We start from the raw sequence: 26898 nt of genomic DNA, 5'->3' as shown, positions 1-26898 counted from the left end.
TTTAAAACCAGGAGTAGTGAACTATGGAATTCTAATGAGGCTTCTATTTACAATATTACTAAAGAATTCCCGCATATTTCACAGATAAGAGAAAACTGATAAACATATGAAGCACAACAAAAAAGGATGAAAGATTCGAATGAGAGAACTAAAGGCTTGGGGCACCTGGGTGGCTCAGCTGGTTGAGCGTCTGACTCTTGGTTTTGGTTCAGGTCATGATCATGGAATGGAGCCCACACCCTCCTTCACATTCAGCAGGGAGTCTGCATGAAGATTCTCTCCTTCCCTCTGTATCTCCCTTCACTCTCATGCATATGCTGGCGTGCACGCTCTCTCAGATGGATGGATGGATGGATGGATGGATGGATAGATGTATGGACGGATGGATGATAGGAGAGAACTAGGATATTTGTCACTGACTATGTGGCAGTGAATCCATCTGGCCATTTCTTTTTGTTTGTTACAAAGAATCTAATATTTACTATGGAAAATGAAAACTCATCAGACATAACCAGTATTTCCGTTTGATCTAATACATGTCATATTTCTATGTATCCCTTGTCATATTCTGAATTTCCAAGGTCTCTTGTTGCAGATAAAAATAAAGGATGCTAGAGGTATGCAGACAGTATTTCCTAGAATGCAACATACAGGTATGACCAAGTATCTTCAAATACGAGTGCAAAAAATAATATCCACGAAGCATCCCTCAGTGACCAGGACTTTCCCTCACGACCTGTTTCAGGACTGTGCTAAGATTTCAGTTGCTCTGTCTTTAAGATTCAGGAATTGAGTAAATACTTAGCATGCAAGCCACATGTGCTAATAGTACAGAGCACCCTTTTGTAAGTTTCCTCACAGAGAAGCAGAGCTTTTACACATCACTCATCCAGTGTACTTATATAAGCAAGTAACCTTCAACAAAAGACACTAAAAAGAATTCTTAAGGTTTTGTCATAAAGAGAAAATTTATAGAAAGAGTATAAGACAGGTTCTTCAAATGTTTTTTAGTTTTTGTTTTTATTTATTCATGAGAGATACATAGAGAGGCAAAGACATAGGCAGAGGGAGAAGTAGGCTCCTGGTGGAGACCCCGTTGCAGAACTTAATTCTAGGACCCAGGGATCACAACCTGAGCCAAAGGTAGACGCTCAACCACTGAGCCACCCAGGGGTCCCAGATTCTTCAAAAAGAAACCTTTCCAAGTCCATACAGTGAGATTTTTCCAGATATGAGAAGTCTTCGTTATACTAAAGAACAGCATACGTGACAAAAGTGTAATTTCTATAAATAAGCTCTTGATGTTGTCGGGCTTTCAATAAGCCCAACCATTACCAAAACAAAACTGTACCCTCTAACATTTATCTGAAAAAAGGAAAGAAGAAGCTAACCACAACAACCATCCAGGAGCTCAAGATTTCCTCTGCTAAACAGATGCCAAGGATCACATTAAGAACAATCAATCACCCAGTAAACTCAGTGAACACAGACAATTCAACACTCAGCTGGCTGGGAGAATGGAATCAAGATTATGAAACAGGGAGCAGGAATTTAACTTACAACTATCTTTTAGGGATGCCTGGGTAGCTCAGCAGTTGAGCCTTTGGCTCAGGGCATGATCCTGGTCCCGGGATCAAGTCCTGCACTGGGCTCCCTGTGAGAAACCTGCTTCTCCCTCTTTATATCTGCCTCTGTGTGTCTCTCATAAATAAATTTTAAAACTAAAAAAAAAAAAATCCTATCTTTTATTTTTGCACCTGACATATATTCTTTTCTTAATTCTTTCTCTCTTATATAAGCCTTTCCAAGATAAATTCCCTCTTGGGGACAAGTATCAGTCAACAATTTGAGGGCACTGAAAGTCAGCTATCTTTCATATCCGTCCATAGACGTCAGAAGTGGACGTCAAACAGAGCCCCCAACTCTGAGGCTCTAACATCAAGCCTCCCCAAAGACATGTGACAAAACAGGAGAAGGACTTATTTGAGATAATGTCTATCTTGTTCACTTATATTGGCACTTCAATATACTTTGCCAATATAAACTTTGGCAAGTTTATTCCAAAGAACGAAAACTATACTGGTTGTATGATGCTATACAGAGCTCAACTTCCCAGTCAGCCTGTGCCAGTCTGTCTGTCCTCCCCTCTCCCACACTCTCTCCACCCCTCAGACATGCACACTCATGCACAACCATCTCTGAATCCCACAGAGAGCAATATTCATGGGCATATATGCATACAATGCACAATCCTGAGTATAAGCAATCATTTTCAAGAGACATTCAACCAATAAGCAAAAATGTTCTCCCAATCTGAAATATTAAGCCAGATTTTTTTCAGAAACTATTTTCTTGGAAAAACATTTAACAATTTAACGAACATGCTCAAGTGGTTCAAAAAGAGCATGAAAAGCATCAGCGACCTACTAAATGATACCAGGAGAATTTAGAAGAAAAAATTAAGAATGTACCAGCACATAAAAGAATAAGACTTTAGGAACAAATCTAACCAAGGAGGTGAAAAACTTAAATGCTGAAAACTACAAAACATTGTTGAAAGAAATTAAAGAAGCTATAAAGACATCCTGTATTCATAAAGTGGAGACATTATTATTAAGATAGCAAAAGTAACCGAAGCAATCTATAGTTTCTTTTTTTTTTTTAAAGATTTATTTATTTATTCATGAGAGAGAGAGAGTGAGGTAGAGGGAGAAGCAGGCTCCATGTAGGGAGCCCGACGTGGGACTCGATCCAGGGTCTCCAGGATCAGGCCCTGGGCTGAAGGCAGCGCTAAACCACTGAGCCACCCGGGCTGCCTCAATCTATAGTTTCAATTCAATCCCAACAGTAACTTTTTGCAGAAATAGAAAAATTCATCCTAAAATTCACATGGAATCTCAAGGGACCCAAATGGTCAAAACAATCTTGAGGGATCCCTGGGTGGCTCAGTGGTTTAGCACCTGCCTTTGGCCTAGGGTGTGGCGTGATCCTGGAGTCCCGGGATCGAGTCCCACATCAGGCTCCCTGCATGGAGCCTGCTTCTCCCTCTGCCTGTGTCTCTGCCCCGCCCCTCTCTCATGAATAAATAAATAAATAAAATCTTAAAAAAAATCTTGAAAAGAATAAAGTTGGAAGACTCATACCTCTTGACTTTGAAATTTATAACAAAGCTACAGTAATTGTAACTGTATAGTGCTGACATGGGAACAGACATACAGACCACAGAGTACAACAGAGAGTACAGAAATAAACCCTGACATATAGACTCAATTAATTTTTTTTTTTTTAATTTATGATAGTCACACAGAGAGAGAGAGAGAGAGGTAGAGACACAGGCAGAGGGAGAAGCAGGCTTCATGCACCGGGAGCCCGACGTGGGATTCGATCCTGGGTCTCCAGGATCGCGCCCCGGGCCAAAGGCAGGCGCCAAACCGCTGCGCCACCCAGGGATCCCGACTCAATTAATTTTTAACAAGGATATTAAGAGCATTCAACATGGATAGTCTTTTTAACAACTGGAGCTTTATCTACATGTAGAAGTATGAAGTCAAACCCTTATAGTACACACAAAAATTAACTCAAAAAGGATTACAAGGGGCGCCTGGGTGGCTCATTTGGCTAAAGGTCTGCCTTTGGTTCAGGTTGTGATATAAGGGTCCTGGAATCAAGCCCCGCATCAGGCTTCCTGCTCAGCAGGGAGTCTGCTTCTCCTTCTCCTGCCCCCACCGTTGTGCATTCTTTCTCTCAAATAAATAAATAAAATCTTAAAAAAAAAAAAAAAGGATCACAGACCTAAACCTTAAGAGCTAAAACAATAAAACTCAAAGGAGAAAACAGGAAAATCTTCATGAATGATTTGGCAACAATTTCATGGATATAATACCAAAAGCACAGGCAACAAAAGAAAAAAAATGGATATAACAGACTTCATTAAAATTAAGTACCTTTGTGCATCAAAAGAAACTATGATGAAAGCAAAGAGATAACCAAGAAAACATTTACAAATATTTGCAAATCATATAATGAAAAAGGATTAATATCCAGAATATATAAAGAATTCCTAAAAACACAAAAAACAAACCCAATTGAAAAATGAGCAAAGAGCATGAACAGACATTTCTCCAAAGAAAAACACATAGCCAATAAGCATATGAAAAGATGTTCAACATTGGTAGTCATTATGAAAATACAAATGAAAACCATGAGATATCACTTCACATCTACCTTGACGGCTATGGTCAAAACAAAACAAAACAAAACAAAACAGGTATTGGCAAGGATAGAGAGAAACTGGAATCATTAAGCACTGTTTGGCAGGAATGCTAAATGGTGCAGCGGCTTTGGAAAGAAAGAGTTTTGTGGATTCTTAAAGGTAAACAGATATATACTTCTGGTAATTCTATAAGAGAATGGAAAGTAGAGAATACCAATCTTCATAGCAGCACTATTCACAATAGCCAAAAGGTGAAAATAACCCATTATAGAAGAAGAAATAAGCAAAATGTGGCAAGTACACACAAGAGAATATTATTTGGCCGTAAAAAGCACTGAAATTTTGATATATGACACAACAGGACCTTGAAAATATCATGCTTAATGAAATAAGTTGACAAAGGACAAATATTAATATGATTCCACTTATACGAAGTACCTAGTATAAGTAAATTCACACAGAAAGTAGAACAGAGATTACCAGAGTTTGGCTAGGAAAGGGGAAAAGAGTTATTATTTTTAATGGGTACAAGAGTTTATGCTGCATGATGAAAAAGTTTTGGGTGTGGATAGTGGTAACTGTTATAAAACATTCTCAATGTATACAATTCCACTGAATTGTATATTTATGAATGGTTAAAATGATAAATATTATATTATGTACAATTAATCACAATAAAAAAAAACAGAATATTCTTGTATACTTTCCTCCATTATGATTCTGGCCCAAAGCCCTGGCAATAGAAATATAATATTAATCTCAAAAAAATTTTTTAAGATTTTATTTATTTGAGAGACAGCATTAGCAGCTGAGGGGCAGAGGGAGGAGCCGACTCCCGGCCAAGCAGGGAACCTGACATGGGGCTTGATTCCAGGACTCCAGGATCATGACCTGAGCAGAAGACAGGCAGACACTGAACTGACTGAGCTACCCAGGTGCCCCTTAATCTCAAACTTTAAAATGGATCCAAATTAAGGAATGTGCTATGTGTGGGCACACCAAGTACATAAGCTTCAGATTTTTTAGCAGAACATTCCATCTAAAATAAATACCAGTGACCTATTAAAACGTTTAGTACAAATTCTTCATGTCTATTTATTTAAAAAGTATTCTTCATTTCCTCATTATTTTTTTCCTTACTTCCTTTCTGAATGTCTACAGTTTCATTCACCAGGGTAATTTCTGACTGCTCATTGTAAACTATAACAAAAATTATTCTAAGATAAAATTACCTGTAGGATATCTCAAGATATGTAACAATAAATCCTACACCTAGAAAACATCCTCAAGCGAAATAGCTAAGAAACTTCTGATTTATCATTAAATGAAAGACTTCAGAAATTTGTCTTCAGGGTATTGTCCCAATCATTTTCCCCACAGTAACAAACTTAGTATACATTTAACAACTGCTATATGTCTAAAACTACTTTTTCCCACTTCAGATACCTAATAAAAGTGTAAACTCCTACGGTTTTTATTTTCTTTTTATATTAAAAATAAATAGTGAAATTCAGGGGCACCTGGGTGGCTCAGGTAGTTAAGGGTCCAACTCCTGATTTCAGCTCAGGTCATGATCTCAGGTCGTGAGATCGAGCCCCACATCCAGCTCCACCCTCAGCACCAAGTAGGTTTAAGATTCTCTTGCCCTCAGCCCCTCCCCCCCCACTCGTGGGCATGTGTGTGCTTTCTTTCTCTCTCTAAAATAACTAAGATCTTAAAATAAATAGTGAAATTCAACATATCTTTGTTTTTAATTAAAGTCTCTTACCCACAAATACAGGTAACAGCTTTTCTGTAGATCCATCTTCTTCTGTTACTTTTTTTTTTGACATTTCAACAGTTTTCTTGTATCCTTTTTTGGCCTGATCCACCAGAAGCCGAAATTCATTCTGATGTTTTTCACCTAAAATTCAAAAGATCTTCTCTGTAAAATATAGAAGTACATCAGGAAGTGTACAAGCTTGCTCAAGAATAACATCCCTGGGAATCACTTGTATTACATTTACAAGCTAGCAAGCACAAAAGTAAAAACGGTTGGGGGTTGTGGAAGCCTCTCCCCTCTTACCTTCTTTCCTCAGATAAAAACAGGGAAACAGGATATTCTTAGTTTGCTACTGTAGGTTTTTTTCCCAAAACTCCATATTCTGAAAGGCTTTTGATAGATGGAGAAAGATACCACTTTCTTAAATATATACAAAAGACACCAGTTCTAACTCCCAAGAAACAAAAGAATATTAACATGAAGACAAACTGAGTATGAAAGCAGAAGCCTTGAGGAAAGGTGATCATTAAAACAAGGCTATTCATTTCAATTCCCTTTTTCCTTCCCATTTCTTGCCTGTTTCCCATCAGGATCCCTTTAATAGCCACCACCTACTCCCAATCCACTTATCTCAGGATATTGTAATCATACCAATCTTAATAACACCGGCTACTTTAATAATCTGAAAATAACATAAGCCTGATCTCCAGGTCCCATTAACTTACTCAATAATGAATAGCCAGGCATTGATCCTGCCTGAACTGTAGTTCAAATAGCTGAGGATGCACTTGATTTACCTAACACCCTCAAACACTTGAGTCATGACTCAAAATGATGTCATAAATCCCATAAAAAAGCATTTTAGAAAGAATCATGCAGCAAATAAAGTTCTGAAGCTGTCTTCATATAGTAATCAACATTTTCCCTGTGGTACAACACTAAAAATAATTGAGTGTAGGAAAAAATTTGTGTTTTTATTGAAAACTATGCATTTTCTATAGCTACTCTTTCAGGATTCCAGGCATTCACTCACTGCCTTTGAGCTATGTTACAGCTCTGTAAATTGTAAATAACTGATGGCAAAGGAAAATAATTCTTGTTTACAGACGTGAAAAATCCTGTGGGGTAAAGGTTCAATTGACTTCCCTCCCCACTGTGGAAGCAGCCAGTTTTGCCTCCACTTACATACTGATTTCAATATTCTTGATCTATAAATGTGACTGTTCTTTGGACTTTAGGGAGAGACTGCTCCTAATCACAATATATTTATGTATATGGTATATAGTATATTTAAAACTCCTGGTGAAACTGACATGATGGGTTGTGAAGTGTGTGTTAAATTTTAAATAAGCGGTTAAAATTTCAGCAAAAGAAATATGAGCTGGCCATAAAGATTACTGGGAAAAGTTAGCTTTTCAGAAATAAGTGAGATCCTATCTAAGGAAATAAGCTAGGTGAGTTCTTTCAGGTCCTATTTAACTCTCTGTGCATTTGAGGATTATTTTGTACCTCCTTCAGCTCCAGAGTCAATGCGCTACCCTGACCATCACCACCACCACCACACGGTTTCTGTCAGGCAAGGGTAACACAGCACTATCAAATCTACGTCATTTAGTGAGATCTGGTCTAGGTCTTCTCCCTGTAAGGCCGTTGCGTGTGTATGAATTATGGGTATAAGAATTACTTAAGAAACTTGCTCAAGTAATCTCATTAACAGTTAAGGAGGCTTAATGACTTTTTCCTCTGAGGTAATAAAATCCCAGGTTTAAAAAGAGATTTTCTTTGTTTAATCTGATTACCTCTACAACTAGGCTGGAAACCAAAAAGTAAATGGCAGCCACTGCTCTGGCTTTGGCCCAAGAAGTCCAACAACCTCTGCTCAAAAGATGAACAATGCTGAGATTCTGACTAATGAAATTGTTCCCACTTACCTCTTCACCTCATTTTAGGAGCTGTGCCATTTGGCAAGGAGTACTTTATAGTTTAAAATCTCAGTTCTGCTAATTAGATGTCCTGAATTTACCTCTTAAAAAAATTAAGTGGTTGAGATAATTGGGGAAGCTGACGAATAGGCCCCACATTCTCCCAAATCATGTTCTTCAAGATTGTTAACACTTGAATCATATCACCCTTTCTGCCTCTCCAAGTCAAGCTCTTCACTCCTTCACCACCCTTAACTACTTTTTTAGACCAGCTTTTACAACCAGAGCATCTGCCTGCGAATCCGAGGTACACAAGACCAAAGCCAGGCTCTCCCAAGAGTGGGACAGACTCACCCTTCACAGTGATGACACCGAGATACTCATCGACTTTAAGTCACAGACCAAGTTTGGAGTATCTCTCACAGTGAAATCTCATGAATTTTTTTTACCCACCATGTAGGACACCCAAGCAGCTAAAGCTGGATGGAGAAGAGAGTAACATTCACTTAGGGCTTATTCATTTCACCCTGAATGGACTAGTCTCACTGACTAGTCTCTAAAGTGGGCACTCAACACTGCTGTACAACTTTTCCACATTTCTCTAGCAAAATCTGCTTTACTATTCTCCAAAATGACCACTTCACACTTTTCCAGACCTGCAATAATACTCCCTTCTCAGCTGGGCTCACACTACTTTGAGAAAACACAAACATTCTACCAGGAGCTCTGTCATCTTCAAGCTACCATTACTTCACCTGTGCATATACACTTTATCTTCCTTGTACTGAGTAAGAAACAACTGTCCTTGCAGCAATTAAAGGCCAACATCTGGCCATTGTGGAGACTGTAGAGGCCTGGTGGGAACTGGACTCCTAAAACGACAAATATGTCTGGGAGGCTGTGGTCCAAAGCCATTTTTGCTGGCTATAACCCAGGTCTCAGGAACAGAAGAAGAACACGGCCCTTCTTAAAATTGAAGGTGTTGATGCTCAAGCTGAATCTGAATTCTACCTAGGCAAGAGATGTGCCTATGTGTACAAAGCAAAGAACAACAATGATCCCTGGTGGTAAACAACAAAATCAGAGTAATGTGAGGAAAAGTAACTCGTTCATGGAAACAGTGGCATAAGTTCGTGCCAAACTCTGAAGCAATCTTCAGATTGCTGATCTGCTAAAACCATTGGCCACAGAATCCATGTGATGCTGTACCCCTCAAGGATTTAAACTTACTGGAAAGTAAAAAAAGGTATAGATCTATCCGCTTGGGGGCGGAGGGAGGCCATGCCCTAAGTTACTCCCTGGATTCCATCACTAAGGCCTTCTCTCAAAGATATACGGCACCTGTGATTACCCTCTCCCTGTCTTACATCATCAATATCCCCCTCTTTGGCACCTTTCCCACTGGCACACAAATATACTTGGGACTGTTCTGTTGGAAGTGAGAGTGTGGGTTATGAATACAATTAGGTATAGACCAGCATTTTTCCTTAATGAAATAATAACAGAATGGAAAGTGCCAGGGTACATTAAAAAATGGCAAGAATAAGCAACCAAGATGTCCTTCAGTAGTTGAATGGATAAACAATAGTACATTTAGACCATGGAATATTATTCAGCACTAAAAAGAAAAGCACTATCAAGCCATGAAACGACATCGAGGAACTTTAAATGCATATTGCCAAGTGGCAGAAGACAATCTGAAAAGACTACATATTGTATGATGTCAACTATATGACATTCTGGAAAAGGTAAAACTATGCAGATAATAAAAAAGATCAGTGGCTGCCAGGGCTTTTGTAGCAGGTGGGGTATGAACAGGCAAAGCACAAAAGATTCTTTGTGAAAATACTCTGCTGAAAACCACAGTGATACATGTCATTGTCTCTCTGTCCAATATCAAGAGTAAACCCTAAACTCAACTATGGTCTTCCAGTGATTATCATGTGTCAATGTAGGTTCACCAACCGTAACAAATGTATCCTCTGGTGGGGGGTGTTGATAATGGGAGAGGTCATGCATGTGTAGGGGTGGGGGATATATGGGAACTTTCTGTAAACTTCTCTGCTCTAAAAACATACTCTTACTTAGAGAGTAGGATGCAGTATGGATGGTTCGGATAAGCATAACTAACTGGCTTTGGAACATAATTATCCCACTAATTATATTTTTTCATAGTCACTGAAATTTTCAGAGAAGAATGATAGAAAATCTTTTCCAATGTTGGAGCCATTTAAGGTTGGGGAGGGGAATGTGAACATCATTTGAAAACATCTGAATACAACTTTAAAAAAAAATGAGAAGGGTAAATATTGCTTTGTGTAACTTTTAATTTTACAATAAAATACCTGATGAATTATATCCAAAATATAATTCTCACCCTGGGTCGCAGTCAAAAAAGACCTGAAAGCCAGTAGGTTAAGTATCTCCTAACTTGAAAACAAAAACCAAACCATCCCTTGACACCCGCCTCAGGCTATGCCCTCATTTTTCTGCTCTCCCTGACAGAGTAAAACCTCCCCAAAGCGCTGTCCACCTTAACAGTCTCACTTCCTTACCTCCAATTTGGGGGTTTCTGATGCCACCTCCCTTAGGAAACTATTCTTATTGAAGTTAGTGTGCTGCCTCTGAGTTGTAAAATGTACTGCTGCCTTCCATCTCACTCAACCTTCCACAGTAAGTATCTGACTCAATTTATTATATCTCCCTTCTTGAAACACTTGGTTTCCCTAGATTTTCTTTTCTTTTTTTTTTTAATTTTTTTTAACTTTTTTTATTTATTCATGATAGTCACAGAGAGAGAGAGAGAGAGAGAGAGAGAGAGAGAGAGAGAGAGAGAGAGAGAGAGAGAGGCAGAGACACAGGCAGAGGGAGAAGCAGGCTCCATGCACCGGGAGCCCGACGTGGGATTCGATCCCGGGTCTCCAGGATCGCGCCCTGGGCCAAAGGCAGGCGCCAAACCGCTGCGCCACCCAGGGATCCCTTCCCTAGATTTTCTGATACCACATTTGTAAGTTCTCCTATCTCCTGGCCACTCCTTCAGTTTACTCAGCTGCCTCCTCTCCTTATCCTCTACACTCTAAAACAGCAGAATTCCAAGTGCACTCGTTGACAGCTGAAGATCTCTGAGCCACTTTCAGAGAGCAAATGAGGTTAAACCCTAATTTGCCTTTTTTTTGTTACATTGACATAAGGACTGATAGTGCAACAGTAATGGTGGATAAAACCACTGGTATCTTAGCATGAGCCAAGGAAGTGACCCTGGACTGTACCAGTAATCACTGTATTCTCCATGGCCATCCACTACCAATAGAAAAAAGTCAGTTTTACTTAAGAATATCCTAAATGAAGCAGAAATAAAATTATTAATCTTATTAAATTTTGACCCTAGAGTACATATCGTTTTAATAACTTCAGTGGTAAAATGAGAACTACAAATATACACTTCTGCTACATACCCAAAGTACCCTGCAGAAGCACTTGTGTAATTATTTCAGTTATGAGCTCAGTTAGTCACTTTTTAAATGAACATTGCTTTTATTTGAAAGAACAGTAGACAAATTGTGATTATTCACACTTGGATAATATATTTTCTCAAAAATGAATGAGGGAAGTCATCACTTCACGAAAAACAAGTGACACTCTCTGCTGCCAAATATAAAATAGCTTTCAAATGAAAATCAGAATTTTGGATAACTTGTATCCACCATTTATGATCTGACAGCTTTCCAACACTTAGCTTTTCTGGTAAGAGTAGTGGTGAAACTAAGGAATGCTATTACTTTTCTATTATATAAATATGCAAACATTTGCAACTCAGTGAGTCAGTATTTCCCAAATAATGAACAAATGATGCCACAAAATCATTCATAGGTAAAAGGTCCATTCAAAGGCAGACCAGTGGATTCTTACGCAATAGAGTACAAGAACTTCATTATTGTGACTTCAAATTCCATTGTAAATAGCCTTTCTGAAATAACACTTGCCAAGAATATCCATGATTATCTAAAAGATCTACTGAAACACTTCCTTCTTTTTAATTACCTATCTGCGTCAGGCTGGATACTTTTCATATACTTTAACCAAAACAACACATGGCAACAGTTTAAATGAAGAAGCTGGTATCAGAATCAAGATGTCCTCTATTTAGCAAGCCATCAGAGATTTACAGAAAAAGAAAAGAATGTCACTCTTGTCACTAAATTTTTAAAATCATACAGAGAAATAATTTACACTCAATAAAATTCTTCAATTTTAAGTGAACAATCTGATTTTTTTTAAATGTGCAGTCATGCAACACAATCATGAAATAGAAGATTTAAGTCACCCCAAAGACATCCTTCATTATCTTTTTCCTCCACCCACAGCAGCTGACAGTACAAATTGTTTCTTTCCGTTACTAATCTTTGCCTTTTCTAGAACGTTATATAGAGCCATTTAAGATGCTGCCTTTTCTAGTTTGGCTTTTGTTGTAGCACAATGTTGCTGACATCCCTCCATGTTGTTTTCTATGCTGAGAATTAACTCTTTATTGTTACGGATGGTTCCATTGTATATGGATGTTTCACAATGTGTTTATGGATATTCAAGTTGTTTTCAGTTTAGGATAATATGAATAAGCTGCTCTAACATCTGTCAGTAATATTCTTCAAATTGTTCATTACAACTGATGAATTTTATTTTTTGGAAATATCTCAATAAATCCGATTTCAAAAATCTCTGTGTGGATATACACTTTCATTTCTCTTGGATAAACAGCTAGGAGTAGAATGACTTGGTCATATATAAGTATATGACTTTAAAATAAACTGCTAAACTGTTTAAGTGGCTGTGTCATTTTGTATTCTCACTAGCAATATACAAGATTGCCATTTGCTCTACATCCTGGCCAGCAGCTTGGCATTATCCTTCCTTTTGATTTTCCATTAAGATAAGCACATAGTTTTATTTATTTATTTATTTATTTATTTATTTATTTATTTATTTATTTATTTATTTATTTATTTAATTTATTTTTTGTAGTATTAGTTCATTTAAAATTATATTTACCTATAGACTAATAGACTAATAAGATTTGCCATATATTTACATGTGGTTATTTGGTTTTTGAATACCTATTTTGCTGAAGAATGTTTACATCTTTTGCCCTTGTTAAAAAAAATATGGCATATGCCTTATTGAATTTTAAGAGTTCTTTACATAATATAGATACTAGTACTTTGTCAAATATAAATTTCACAGTATTTTCTCAATCTGTAGCTTGATTTTCATTTCATATTTGCCTTTTAAAAAAGTTTAATTCTACTGAAATATAATTTATCACATTTTCTTTAAGCTTTTTCCTTTATGATTCAAATTATTTGTGAAAGATGATCATGTCAGCTGTGAATATAAAGTTTTATTCTTTCAATTCAAATCTGTATAATATTTACTCCTGCTTCTTCATACTGTTTAAGGCCTACAGAACAATGCTGAACGAGAGATGAGAATGGATACCTCTACCTTGTTCCCAGCCACAAGTATTTACTATTTCATCATTAAATATGATGTTTTAAGTTTTCTGCAGATATTCTTTATCAGATTGAAGAAATTCTATTTTAGTAAGAGTTTTTATTTTTTTTAAAAAAGATTTTATTTATTTATTCATCACACACACACACACACACACACACACACACACACACACAGAGGCAGAGGAGGAAGCAGGCTCCATGCAGCGAGCCCGATGCGGGACCCAATCCCGGGACCCCAGGATCACGTCCTGAGCCGAAGGCAGGCGCCAACCTGCTGAAACCACCCAGGGATCCCCAAGAGTTTTTATTATTATTGGGTGTTCAATTTTGTCAAATGCTTATTCTGTATCTACTTGAAGAATCACATGGTGTTTTTTTAGTGACTTAATACAGTGAATTACAATGATCAATTTTCTTTTTTTTTTGTTGTTCTTTTTTTTTTTTAAAGATTTTATTTATTTACTCATGAGACACACACACACACACAGAGAGAGAGAGAGAGAGAGAGAGAGAGAGAGAGAGAGAGAGAGGCAGAGGCACAGGCAGAGGAAGAAGCAGGCTCCATGCAGGGAGCCTGACATGGGACTCGATCCCAGGTCTCCAGGATCACGCCCTGGTCTGAATGCAGCGCTAAACCACTAAGTCACCTGGGCTGCCCAATGATCAATTTTCTAAAATTAAGCCAATTCTGCCTTGTTAGGATACATCCCACTTGATTATGATATGTTATCCTTTACACATATTGACAGATTTAATTTGTTAAAATCTTATTAAGGATTTTGCATCCACGCTCATGAGGAATACTGGTCACAAGTTTTTAGTTTTGTGGAAACTTCAGCCTCATAAGATGAGGTAGGAAGTATTTCTTCTATTCCAATTTTCTAGCAGAATATGAATGGAATTGATATGATTTCCTTCCTTATGTATTTCATAGAATCCACCAGTGAACCCATTTGGACCTGGCATTTCTTCGGGGACTGCAAATTCAATTTGCCTATTTACTTCTTCTTGAATATGGTTTAGTAATTTGTATCTTTTAAGGAAATTGTCCATTTCATGTATTTTTTTAAATCAGATACGGAAGTTTATTTTAGGGCTAAATGCATTAATTTAATACAACCTATTTGTAAAGTTGGGCTTTTTATAGATATTTAAATGGGAAGCAATAGATAGTTGTGTACTTTCTTGCCTAAATCTAATCCACAATTTTCTCAGTGTGGCATTGTTAGATATCATCCTTTTAGTGGTTAAAATTACTTTCTCTCCAAGCAAATTTTCTGGTTTCCTTATTTTTACAGGCCCTATTTTTGGCAATTCAGTAATGATATGATATTTGTTATTCTGGATCTCCTGTCTCAAGAAAAATCATGTTGACTTCTCAAAAACTGATTAAGGAGGCTCCCATCACACTTATCTAACAACAGGAAAACAGTGATTTCTGTTGTTCAGTCTATGGTCCATGAATACTCTAGGCTTCTTTTCTTACTCTACTAAAGCACAGGCTATCACATCTGTATCTAGTACCCGTGTACTTTATTCCTGCCTCTTCAAATAGATTATTGCTGAACCTACACATTTAAGCTTAAGAACTAAAAGAAGAAAGCAAAATTCTCTTAGCACAACTAAAACACATAATGTGTAGAATACTCACTCAACAAATACTTATAAACTACCCGTTTGGCAGCCACTTAAATTTAAACTAAAAATGTAACCAACAAAGCAATGAATTGATCAAACATTAAAGTGCTGGCCCTGGAAAAGATATATGCAAAGGCCTAATAAGGAAGACAAAGTAAGCTGGAAGCTGGTAATAAATGATAAAATGAAAAGTATTTTCGGTACAAATTTGCAAGCTACAGAAATGCTGAAATTCTTCACAGAAGTGTTGCCGGTGAGTGGCCTGATGACAGGATGTAAAATCAGGAAAGTTTCCATTTTTAATTCCATTTTATTTTCACAGAGATGCTTTGAGAGCAGCTAATTAATATCTTGCAAAGTGCTTTGTGATCAGCTCAAAGCAGAATGTTAGAAATCAAAAAGCAGGCACATAGAGTTACAAAAAAGATCACATTTTTGAATAATCAACTAAAATTCAGTTGCTTAAGTAATACAAACAAGAAAAGTTTCTATCAAACATTACTATAAAATTTTATTTTAAAACATTACTAAAGATGAAAATCTGCAATCCAAGTTCTCTGTAAATAAAGATAATGCCACACAACTTACGATATCTACTGTGAATTTCATCTATTTCCTTTTCTGTTTGGTCCTTTGTAAAAACCATTATCTAAAATAATCCAAAAAAACTTTAATTAAAAATTCAAAATATGACAAAAGCAGAAATTAGTACTATGAACTTTAAAATTTCAAGTGTGGATGTTTAAAATAAGGGAAAATAATCTCTTATCTCATTTTATATAAACCTAGGAAGAATAATTCCTGTGTTATTTCCCTTGAATAGTATAATTACTATACCTTTTACTACTGTTTTAAAATCTACAGAAAATGCAACACTAATATACAGATTAACACTAAGATGAAGTATAACACATCACTTAAATTCCTATTTTCAATATTTAATTTTTCACATTCATTAATATAACAAGTAACACTTGAAACTACAAGACTGAAGGAGCATTTGGCAGATCATTAATAAGGCAGAATTTCTTGTTTGTCTTCTCCCTTCTCTGAGTCTACTGGAAAGGTAACATATAAAGAAAATATGATAATGTAAGACTTTAGTGTATTAAACTTCTACTTCCACTTTTGAAAATCTTAGACTTAAAAAATCAGAAATCTTAGATGGATTCATTACAGTCTGCATCTTATAGTTAGCACATAGGTAATGATAAAGTCAACGAAAATCTCATTTTTTTCTACTATCTGATTATAAACTTACTTCCCTAAGGTCGTAGCTTTCTTTATAGACACATTACCGATGGTCTAGGAAAAAAGTCTACTTGAGAGAGCCCAAAACACTTCCTCCAGTGTCATGGGACACAATGACTATTTTCTTCTTTGGTATCCTTTCCTCAAGTTTTGGACCATCAAGCTAGAGGAAGGCAATAGTGAAGAATTTTAGGTCTCTGATTCCCTCAGAAAGCTCAATAGATACTTAATCCTCACCAAGTATTACAATTACTTAATTTCTCCAACAGTATAATCATAGAACTGCAGAATGTCAGAGCTAAAGGAGAATGTTAGAGATCATACAGTTCAACCCCTGAGTTTAACAAAGAGCCTAATGGCAACAGATGTTAAAGAGCTTATCAAACACAACCAGTATAGAAATGACTAATAATATCAAGGCCACCTGATGAAGAGGCATATGCCTTTTCTTCAGGACTAAAATTATATTTTGTCCTAGAAGACTGCTAAATGTGACAGAATTTTGTGCTAAAAATAAGCTGCAAGTAAATTATAATGCATTAAATGGGCATTTCCCATTTAAAAAGATTTAGTTCTGGCATGCTTTAATTTTACTGGAGTATTCAATTTTTCTTTCCATCATTTCTACTCAGATAATGAAAGAGACCATCAACATACGCTTTCATTGAGTTTACTAGCTTCAAGACGCATCCTAGTCTTCTCCGTATTTTCAATTTCTTGAACTATTTCAGCAGCTGTTAAAATAAGGACAATGTTAATTACATGGTTTTCATCATTGTACTATGGTTATGTGAGATGTTAACACTAAAGCTGGATGATGATATGAGAACTCCCTGTCCCATTCTTATACTTTTTCTCTAAGTCCAAAGCTATTTCAAAATAAAAGGTTTTTTTTTAAAGATTTTATTTATTTATTCGTGAGAGAGATACAGAGAGAGGCAGAGGCAGAGACATAGGCAGAAGGAGAGGCAGGCTCCCCACAGGGAATCCGATGTGAGACTTGATCCCGGGATCACACCGTGAGCCAAAGACAGATGCTCAACCGCTGAGCCAGCCAGGCGTCCCTCAAAATGAAAGATTAAAAAAATGATGACTAAAACACTGAACTCTTACACATGCAGAACAGTTTAAGACATAACCACAAGAGCACAGTAATTTTGCTCTTTCCTTTAAATATACAGGTATAACAGCAGTCCTAATGGAATATGAAAATTAATTTGTTAGTGTGAATCCAATTCACTCAAACTCCAATGTACTAAATATAAATTCACATTTTTAGATACAAAGCACTAAAACTATGGAGCAATATCAAAAAGTCTAACGTATGTGTAACAAAAATCCCAAAAGAGGAAGAAAAAGGGGATGAGAAAAAATATTTAAAGACCTAATGGCCAGAATTTGCCAAATATAATAAAAGACCTCAAACCACAAATGCAAGACACTCAACATGAAGCATAATGCAAAAACAAAACAAAAATACAATAACATATATACGACAGAAAATCTGTGTTACCCAGAGAAAAAGACTGTATTATTAAAGAAAAATCAAGCATTATATCATGCTTCTCATCAGAAACTATTCAAGCCAGAAGACAATGGAGTGATGAATTAAAAGTACAGAAGAAAACCTTTGCTAATCCAGATTTCTATACCATATATATATATGTATATTATATATATATATTTTTAGATTTTATTTATTTATTCATGAGAGACACACAGAGAGAGGTAGAGACACAGAGGGAGAAGCAGGATCCCTGCAAGGAGCCTGATGTGGGACTCAATCCTGGATCCTGGGATCACACCCTGAACCAAAGGCAGACACTCAACCGCTGAGCCACCCAGGGGTCATATATATATATATATATATATATATATATATATATATATATATATATATATATATTTATTCATAAAAGACACACAGAGAGAGGCAGAGACATAGGCAGAGGGAGGAGCAGGCTCCTTGCAGGGAGCCCAATGCAGGACTTGATCCCCAGACCTGGGATCAGGCCCCAGGCCAAAGGTAGATGTTCAACCACTGAGCCACCCAGGAGTCGCCTAATGGAAATATTTTTCAAAAGTTAAGGAGGAATAAAGATTTTGAGGCAAACAAAAACAAGAATGTATTATTAGTAGACCTATACTATAAAAAGCATTATATGAAGTTGTTTAAGCAGAAGAAATGTGAAACCACTAAACTTATCTCTTATCTCTCCTAAAAAACGAAGACTGCTAGAAATAGTAAAAATTAAAGTAAATGCAAAATACACTTTTCTTAACTACTCTAAAAAATAACTATTTATAGGAAAAACAACAACAATATATTGTGTTAACAGCATAGGTAAAATGTAAAAATCATGAAGACAACAACAGGAAGAATTAGGGATTGGGGAGTATATTGTTGTAAGGTTCTTACAAGTGAAACAGTGTATCATTTGAAGGGAAACTGTGAATACTTAAAGGTGCCTATGTCAACCACTAAAACTTTCTGAAAAAGAAAAAAGCCTAAAGTAGAACTATATCAATAAAAAATACTCAGTCCAAAAGAGAGCCAATAAATAAATAAATAAATAAATAAATAAATAAATAAATGGAATAAAAAACAGATGGAACAAGCAAGCAGAAAACAATTAGCAAGATGTTAACTGTAAAGCCAACTGTTATTAATAATTACATTAGATGCAAATTGTCTAAAAGCAACAAGAAATAGAGAATGAGATTAAAAAAAAATAAAAGCAGGGGTGATTGGGGATCAAGTCCCACATCAGGCTCCCTGTGAGAAGCCTGCTCCTCCCTCTGCCTATGTCTCTGCCTCTGTGTCTTTCATGAATAAATAAATAAAAATCTCAGCAGAGTCTGCTTCTCCCTCTGCCTGCTGCTCCCCATGCTTACGCTCTCTCAAATAATTAATAAAATCTTAAAAAAAAAAAGCAAGCGACTATATGCTTTCAGCAAAGAACCCATTTTATTTTATTTAAGATTTTATTTATCTGAGAGAGCAAAAGAGGGAACACAAGTAGGGTGAGGAACAGAGGGACAAGCAGACTCCCCCCTGAACAGGAAGCCCAATGTGGGGTTCAATCCCAGGACCCTGAGATCATGATCTGAGCTGAAGTCAGATCTTAACTGACTGAGCCACCCAGGTACCTCCAAAGAACCGACTTTAAGTAAAAGACATAAACAGGTTCAAAATAAAGGTATGGAAAGAGATGTATCATGTAAACACTAATGAGAAGAAATGTAGAATAGTTATATTAATATCAGATACAACAGACTTTAGAACAATGAATGTTTTAAGGAATAAGAGGGAAATTATATAATGATAAAGGGGTTAATTCCCTAAGAAAACCGAACAATCCTAAATGTGTCTGCACCTAGAACAGAAATTAAAAATATGAACAAGGGGATCCCTGGGTGGCATAGCGGTTTGGCGCCTGCCTTTGGCCCCGGGCGCGATCCTGGAGACCCGGGATCGAATCCCACATCGGGCTCCCGGTGCATGGAGCCTGCTTCTCCCTCTGCCTGTGTCTCTGCCTCTCTCTCTCTCTGTGACTATTATAAATAAATAAATAAATAAATAAATAAATAAATAAATAAATAAATAAATGAATGAATGAATGAATGAACAAGAACATCTAATTCTCAAGAAGATGGACTAGACCCATTTCTCTTCTCACTTCTCATATAATTACTAAGTCTAACTAAAACCCTTAGATGTAATATGACAGGCAATTATTAGAGAACTCTGAAAGGTAGGAGTAAGATGGGCTGACTAAGGGCCTCAGAATTTAAGGAACAATATAATGGTGAGTTCCCTGGGCTTTCTCTTTATCTTCCATATATCCTAGACTGGGCACTGGTGAAGCCTGCAACCCAGAACAACCAGTCCCTACCCCCACCCCCACTACACACAGACACACAAATCTCCAAGAAACCAATTTTTTTTCTAACAGGACTATGAAAGGAGGAGACAAAAAACTCTGACAATACCTGACCTACTCCAGCTAAACACTGCTGATGCTTTCTGTGCACTAAAGTACCAACGGAAAATAAATGTGGAGTATGGTTTCCACTCCCCTTCTCCCCCTCCCCATCAGCAATAACAGGAAGATTGAGGAAGAAAAGCTTTTCTCTTCCAGCAACACACTGCCAGTAAAGATCTAGTGAGGAATCTATACCGCTCTCTCTCACCCACCAGTAGCACCCCCTAACTAGTGATTGGAGTGAGGATCTCAAAGAGAAGAAACCTGAAGAAAAGCATCCTTTAAGCCTGCATAGGAAATCCTAAAGACACTCCTGACCAACTCACATGTGAAATATTCTAAAATTAATAAGCCAAAAGGTCTGAGAATTGAAGCACAGTATGGAATACCAGGTTTTCTGAGTGCCCTCTAGGTAGCAATTAAATGAAGCAGACCAGAACAACCCTGCAAGAGTTCTGAAAACTAAACTATCATTAGAACCACAGTCCACAGAAGTAGGCCTGGATCTGCAAGCTAAATCTAAACAGGATGACAACCTGCTAAAGTAGAATATTTAAAAAGGAGTTAGAATCTCATATTACAGTTAAAATGTCCAGGACACAATAAAAACATCTGTCAACTAAGAAGCAGGAAAATCAGGGGCACCTGAAGTGCCTCAGTGGTTGAACACCTGCCTTCAGCTCCATACAGGGAACCTGCTTCTCCCTCTGCCTGTGTCTCTACCTCTCTCTGTCTCTCATGAATGATTTTTTTTTTTAAAAAGGAAGAAAATCATAACTTCAATGAGAAAAGGCACTCAACAGTTGCTAACACTGAGATGCCTCAAATCTTCAAACTATCTGATAAGAACTTTAAAGCTACCATCATAAAAATGCTTCAACAATTAGGAGCACTCTTGAAATGAAAGAAAACAAAACTGCTACTGTATGTAATACTTTTATGACAGCCAGTGTGGTCCATTATAAAAATATATCTTCTTAAAATAGTTTAAATGTTACATTAAGTTATTAATGCCTTATACGTGGAAGGGACAACTAAATAACAACAATTAGAAACTAAGTGAAGGGGCAGCCCAGGTGGCTCAGCGGTTTACGCTGCCTTCAGTCCAGGGCCTGGTCCTGGAGACCTGGGATCAAGTCCTACGTCAGGCTCCCTGCATGGAGCCTGCTTCTCCCTCTGCCTGTGTATCTGCCTCTCTCTCTGTGTGTCTCTCATGAATAAATAAATAAAATCTAAAAAAAAAAAAAAAAAAAAAAAAACTAAGTGAAACAAATGAACCCCATTGTATTTCAGTAAAAAAAAAACAACTCACGATGAAGAAAAATAATAAGGAAATTATGAACATGATACTTGACTGCATATCCTCAGTCCAAGAAGGGAGGAGAGAAGTCTGGGAGAGAGAACTAAAAAATATCCTGAATTTTTTCTTATAGGTAGGTCTATTTTGCAGTGGTGCAGTAGTATAGACGAAGCAATTCTAAAACTATTTTAGATGTACTACAGAATTGAACAAATTAGTAAATGTGCTGATGCTATTGAAGGGATGATTCTCCCCATGAAAAAAAAAGGGGGAAATATGGAATAGAGAAAGGTAAAGAACTCTGTGAGGCTGGACTGCAAGCACCAGGGTATTAGTATGTTCTCATGATTTCTAATGTATATAAGGTAAATGGATTTACACGTGTGTATATACATACAGTATACAGGCATATGTGTGTATATATGTGTGCACACGCTGATGTGTATGCACATCTATATGCATGCATATATTCCTAAGCTCCATCTGCTAGAAGAGCCTAGAAGCTAAGGCACCAAGTAGCAATGAGCAAAGCTGACAGCCATATCTTGGTTTGTTCAATAAGAAGAACCACAGATCCTAATCTGTGGGAATCCTAATCCTGGAAATCGCTGACTCCAGGGTTGGGACAGAGACAAACAGACAATGAGCCTGCATTATCCTGTTATGCTGGCTGATGGTACTTTCCATGCTAGAAATCAGAAAATGGAAAATAAATATACATAATCAGCAGAGGCATGTCACAATGACCAAGAATCAGTAAGTAGAGGCTCCCACTGGCGAAATGGAAAAACATAAATACCAAAATAATTAAGGATAGGAAAGAGTTATAAATGTGTGAATCCATACTCAGACAAACAAAGAAGAAAAAAAAACAGGAAAAGAGGGCTCTTTTTTTCAGAATTATGGCAAATGTCAACTGGCAAATGTGGAAAGAATCTTGAAGTCAGAAAATCATCATTTTGCAACTCTCACAGAGATTAGTTCAGGTAAAAATTAGCAAACAATACTAAATATAGGGGTAAAGGGCTCCTGGGTGGCTCAGCTGATTGAACATCCAACTCCTGATTTCAGTTCAGGCCATGATCCCAGCATCCTGGGATCCAGCCCCATGTTGGGCTCTACACTCAGTGGAAGGTCTGCTTCAGCATTTTCTCTCCCTTTCCCTCTGCTCCTCCTCTCTCTCTCAAATAAATAAATAAATGTAAGGAAAGAAGGAAAGGAGGGAGGGAGGGGTAAAATTTTAATGAGGTACAGGATATTTACATGGTATTCAAGTGTCTCTAAAAGGGGGAAACTATACATTGGAGAAATTGACAAAGTGGTCAAACCAGCCATCATAAATGAGGGGCATAATGATGTCAAATATCCCTGGATGTGATATTCTGAGAATGAAAAAAAAAAATCACTTATATAGTATTCCGGCCAAGAATGGACAGCCTTAATGTAATTATTAGGAAACATCAGACAAAGGCAAAATGAGAAACATTCTGTTTAGGGAGGGATTAAAAAAAACAAAGACTGTATTCTTTACCAACATCATAAATACACAGACTGAGGAACTGTTCCAAGTAGAAAGAGATGGAAAAGATATTATAACTAAATGAAATATGTGATTCAAAACTGGATCTTGTACTAGAAGGAAAAAAAAATCCATAACAATCATTACTGGGTCCACTGCTGAAAATGGAACACAGATGACAGAATGGATAAAAGTATTGTAACAAAGTTAAATTCACTGAAATTGATAACTATAATTTGGCAAAAAAAAAAAGAGAACATCCTTTTTCTTAGGAAATACATTAACTATTTAGGGGTAAAATAATCAAGATTATACAATTTATTCTCAGATGGTTTCAGAAAAGAATAGATGCTTATAAATATGTACATACATGTACTCATATACAGAGAGTAATAGTAATTCATAAAGCAAATAAGGCAAAATGCTAATAGGTGAATCCATGTAAGTGGTATTGATGTGGTTTTCTTTGACAGTGTTTCAACTTTCCTGAAAGTTCAGAAGTATTTCCAAATAGTTAAAAAGAATACAAAATTAAGACTTCTTCACACAAATAAAAGTTGAGAGAACTTGTAAACAGCACATCTGCACTCCTTTCAAGACATATTAAATAAAGTTTTTCAGGCCAAAAGAAAATGGCATCAGATGGAAACCTGGATGTAAGGGAAGAGATGAAAAATATTAGAAATAGTAATGTGTAAGCACATACAGACCTTCTTTTTCATTTTTTATTTTTTTTTTATAAAAGAAAATTGACAATTTATCTTTTTTGGGGTGGAGCGGGATGGGTGGGGTAGAGGGAGAGGGAGAGTGAGAGAGAGATCCTTAAGCAGGCTCCACGTCCACTGCAGAGTGTGACATAGGGCTCAACCTCATAATCCTGAGATCATGATCTGAGTCAAAATCAAGAATCAGATGCTTAACCGACTGAGCTACTCAAGCACCCGAAGAAAACTGACAATTTAAAGCAAAAAAGAGTAAAAGGTATTATAGGGATCATAACATATATTGAAAAATCTATGACAGTAATGAAATATAGGATGGAAGTCATAAATTACTTGTTATACATGAAGTAGTAATAATATTATTTGAAGGTAGACTCTGATAAGTTTAAGATACACATGGTAAACTTTAGAATAATCATTTAAAGAAAGTAAACAGAAACACACCTATAACTAGATAGTGAAGATAAAATAGAAAACCAAAAAAACCCCAAATCCAAAAGCAAAAAAAGGAAGACAAAACAAAGAATGAACAGCACAAAAAGAAAACGAAAACTAGATGATAGACTTAAACCCAACCAAATAAGATTTGATGAGATGAAAATGGTTTAAGTTTTAAAACTTAATGGTGTATCTCATCAAATTATACTTTAAAAGCAAATCCAAACCATATACTGCTTTTAAAAATGTTTAAATAACACAATGGATTTAAAGAAGAGTGGCTATATTCATTCATATCAAAGATTTTGAAATGAGGAATATTACCAAAGACAGTGACAAAGATGATGATTTTATTATAGTAAATAGGTTAATTCATCAAGAAGACAGAACAATACTAAATACACATATACCTAATTATTGAGATTCAATATATAAGGAAAACTGAAAATATTGAAAGGAAAAACGGAAAAATATAGTTGGAGATTTTAATAATCCTTTCAGCAGTTGACAGAATCCATCAATATAGGATAAGGATACAGATGACTTGATATACTATCAAGCAACTTTACATAACATTTAGAGATGATTAAGCCAAAAGAAAAAGCAAAATACTCAAGTGCTTATGGAACACTGACCAGGAAGACCTAATGCTGAGTTATAAAACAGGTCTCTGAGTTGTAAAAGGTCTGAAATGATATGAAACTGGTTCAATGGAATCAAATTAAAAATAAATAACAAAAAAAAATATGGGAAATGTCCATATATTTGGAAACTGAAAACACTTCTCTCTAACCCATTAGTCAAAGCAGAAATGACTACAAGGATGAGAAAATATTCTAACTAAATGAAAATAAAACATATCAACATTTGTGGATGCAGGTAAAACAGTGCCCACAGGAAAATCTGTAGCTTTAAATACTTACATTAAAAAATGAACAATCCGAATAATTACCTAGGCTTCCACCACAATAAGCTACAAAAAGATCAAATTAAACTAAAGTAAACAGGAAGAAGGAAATAAAAAGAATAAGAGTAGAATTCAATAAAAAAAAAATAGGCAGTAAGTTGAGGGGAAAAAAAATCAATGAAAGGGAAAGCTAGTTCTTTGGAAAAAATAAATAAAATGGATAACTTGTAGATAAACCAATGAAGCGAAGAAAGAGAGAAGACACACTTCTAATATCAAAAATGAAAGATAGTTCATCACCACAGATCCCACAGACAAGAAAATTAGAGAATATTCTTTAAGAAAAAAAAAAGAAATTAGTAAAGAATAGTAAATTGTAAATTCAAGAACTTAGATGAAATGCAAAGAGTCCTTGCTAAAGATAAATGATTGCTTTAATATTCAAAAATCAGTGTAATACAAACCAAAACCACAATGACACACCATTTCACACTACTAAGATGACCAAAACAGAAGACAGAATACCAAGTAGGACAAGAATGTGGAGAAACTAGAACCCTCATGCTGGTGAGATGTAAAATGTTATAAGTACATTGGAAAACAGTCCAGCAGTTCCTCAAAATGTTACAACGCAGTTATCATTTAACCCAGCAATTTCACACAAAAATCTGTGTGTGGATATTCATAGTGGCATTATTCACAATAGCCAAAAGAGAGAAAATCCCAGACTGAATAGGCAATATAAGTAACATATTCACACAATGAAATATTTGGCAATAAAAAGGAATGTAGTGCTAACAATGGATAATGGATAACCTTGAAAATATTCTGCTAAATCAAAGAAGTTCATCATTGAAGGCCACAGATTTGTATGAGTTCATTTAAATGAAATGGACTTCCAGTTCTTCATGGAAGGAGCTTGAAAGTTCCCATTCCATCCTAACAAATTAAAAGCTGAACAGATTAAAAATTCAGCAATTCTTCTTAGATCCACACTAGAGGGGAGGACATAGGGCAAACTAATGCCCCCAAGAATGTGGAGACCCACAAACACAGAGAATAATGGCTTACCTTAGCAGAAACTTACAAGCAGAAACTACAGCAGGGAACAGTACAAAAGATGGGAAAACCTAAACTGTAATTAATTAATTGTTGGAAGTCCTGTGCAGACACCTCGAAGAGTGGAAAAAAAAAAACCCAGGGAGACCCAGTTGTGGTTGGAGGATGGTAGAGGAGACAAGACTGCGAGATTCACCTTCAGGAGTTCAACAAGGTTCTTACAGTAAATATCGAAGAAAAATCTATGGCTTCAAGCAAGGAGAGAGGAAAAGGAACCATTTTCAAATATACCAGGGCACTTTCCTCTTAACAAGGCTTGCACTCACAGGAAACTAGTTAAACAGAGCCTCATCACCTGGGGTATTACTGAAGCCTAACTGACCTGGGGAATGGAAATACAGGAGGTCCCCCCTTAGCTGTGACCCTGCCTCCACAGCCTTGGTAATTCCCAAATAACCACAGTTGGGAAGCAGATGATCTTCCTCTGACAAATTGTCAAAAGAAGATCAAGAGGGATCCCTGGGTGGCGCAGCGGTTTGGCGAGTCCCACGTCGGGCTCCCGGTGCATGGAGCCTGCTTCACCCTCTGCCTATGTCTCTGCCTCTCTCTCTCACTGTGTGCCTATCATAAATAAATAAAAATTAAAAAAATTATAAAAAAAGAAGATCAAG

The 26898-nt window shown here is 36.5% G+C and overlaps 1 protein-coding gene across 2 annotated transcripts in view; it reads right to left on the bottom strand.

Moving 5' to 3' along the window:
* Nucleotides 1-26898, bottom strand: part of RAD18 (RAD18 E3 ubiquitin protein ligase) — a 101865-nt gene that overhangs the window by 32328 nt on the left and 42639 nt on the right. Inside the window, exons 8-10 of one of the 2 annotated variants that reach the window (XM_055342659.1) lie at nucleotides 16954-17030; nucleotides 15634-15694; nucleotides 5982-6116 (exon numbers count right to left, since the gene is read on the bottom strand). In XM_055342659.1, coding sequence (XP_055198634.1) covers nucleotides 5982-6116; nucleotides 15634-15694; nucleotides 16954-17030 — 273 coding nt within the window. The remainder of the gene's footprint in view (nucleotides 1-5981; nucleotides 6117-15633; nucleotides 15695-16953; nucleotides 17031-26898) is intronic. The other variant, XM_055342660.1, reaches the window with a different exon arrangement.

This window comes from Nyctereutes procyonoides, unplaced genomic scaffold, assembly GCF_905146905.1.
Source record: "Nyctereutes procyonoides isolate TBG_1078 unplaced genomic scaffold, NYPRO_anot_genome, whole genome shotgun sequence".
Taxonomy (NCBI): domain Eukaryota; kingdom Metazoa; phylum Chordata; class Mammalia; order Carnivora; family Canidae; genus Nyctereutes; species Nyctereutes procyonoides.
The sequence above is the reverse complement of the archived record's forward strand: the minus strand, read 5'-3'. Positions and strand labels throughout refer to the sequence as shown.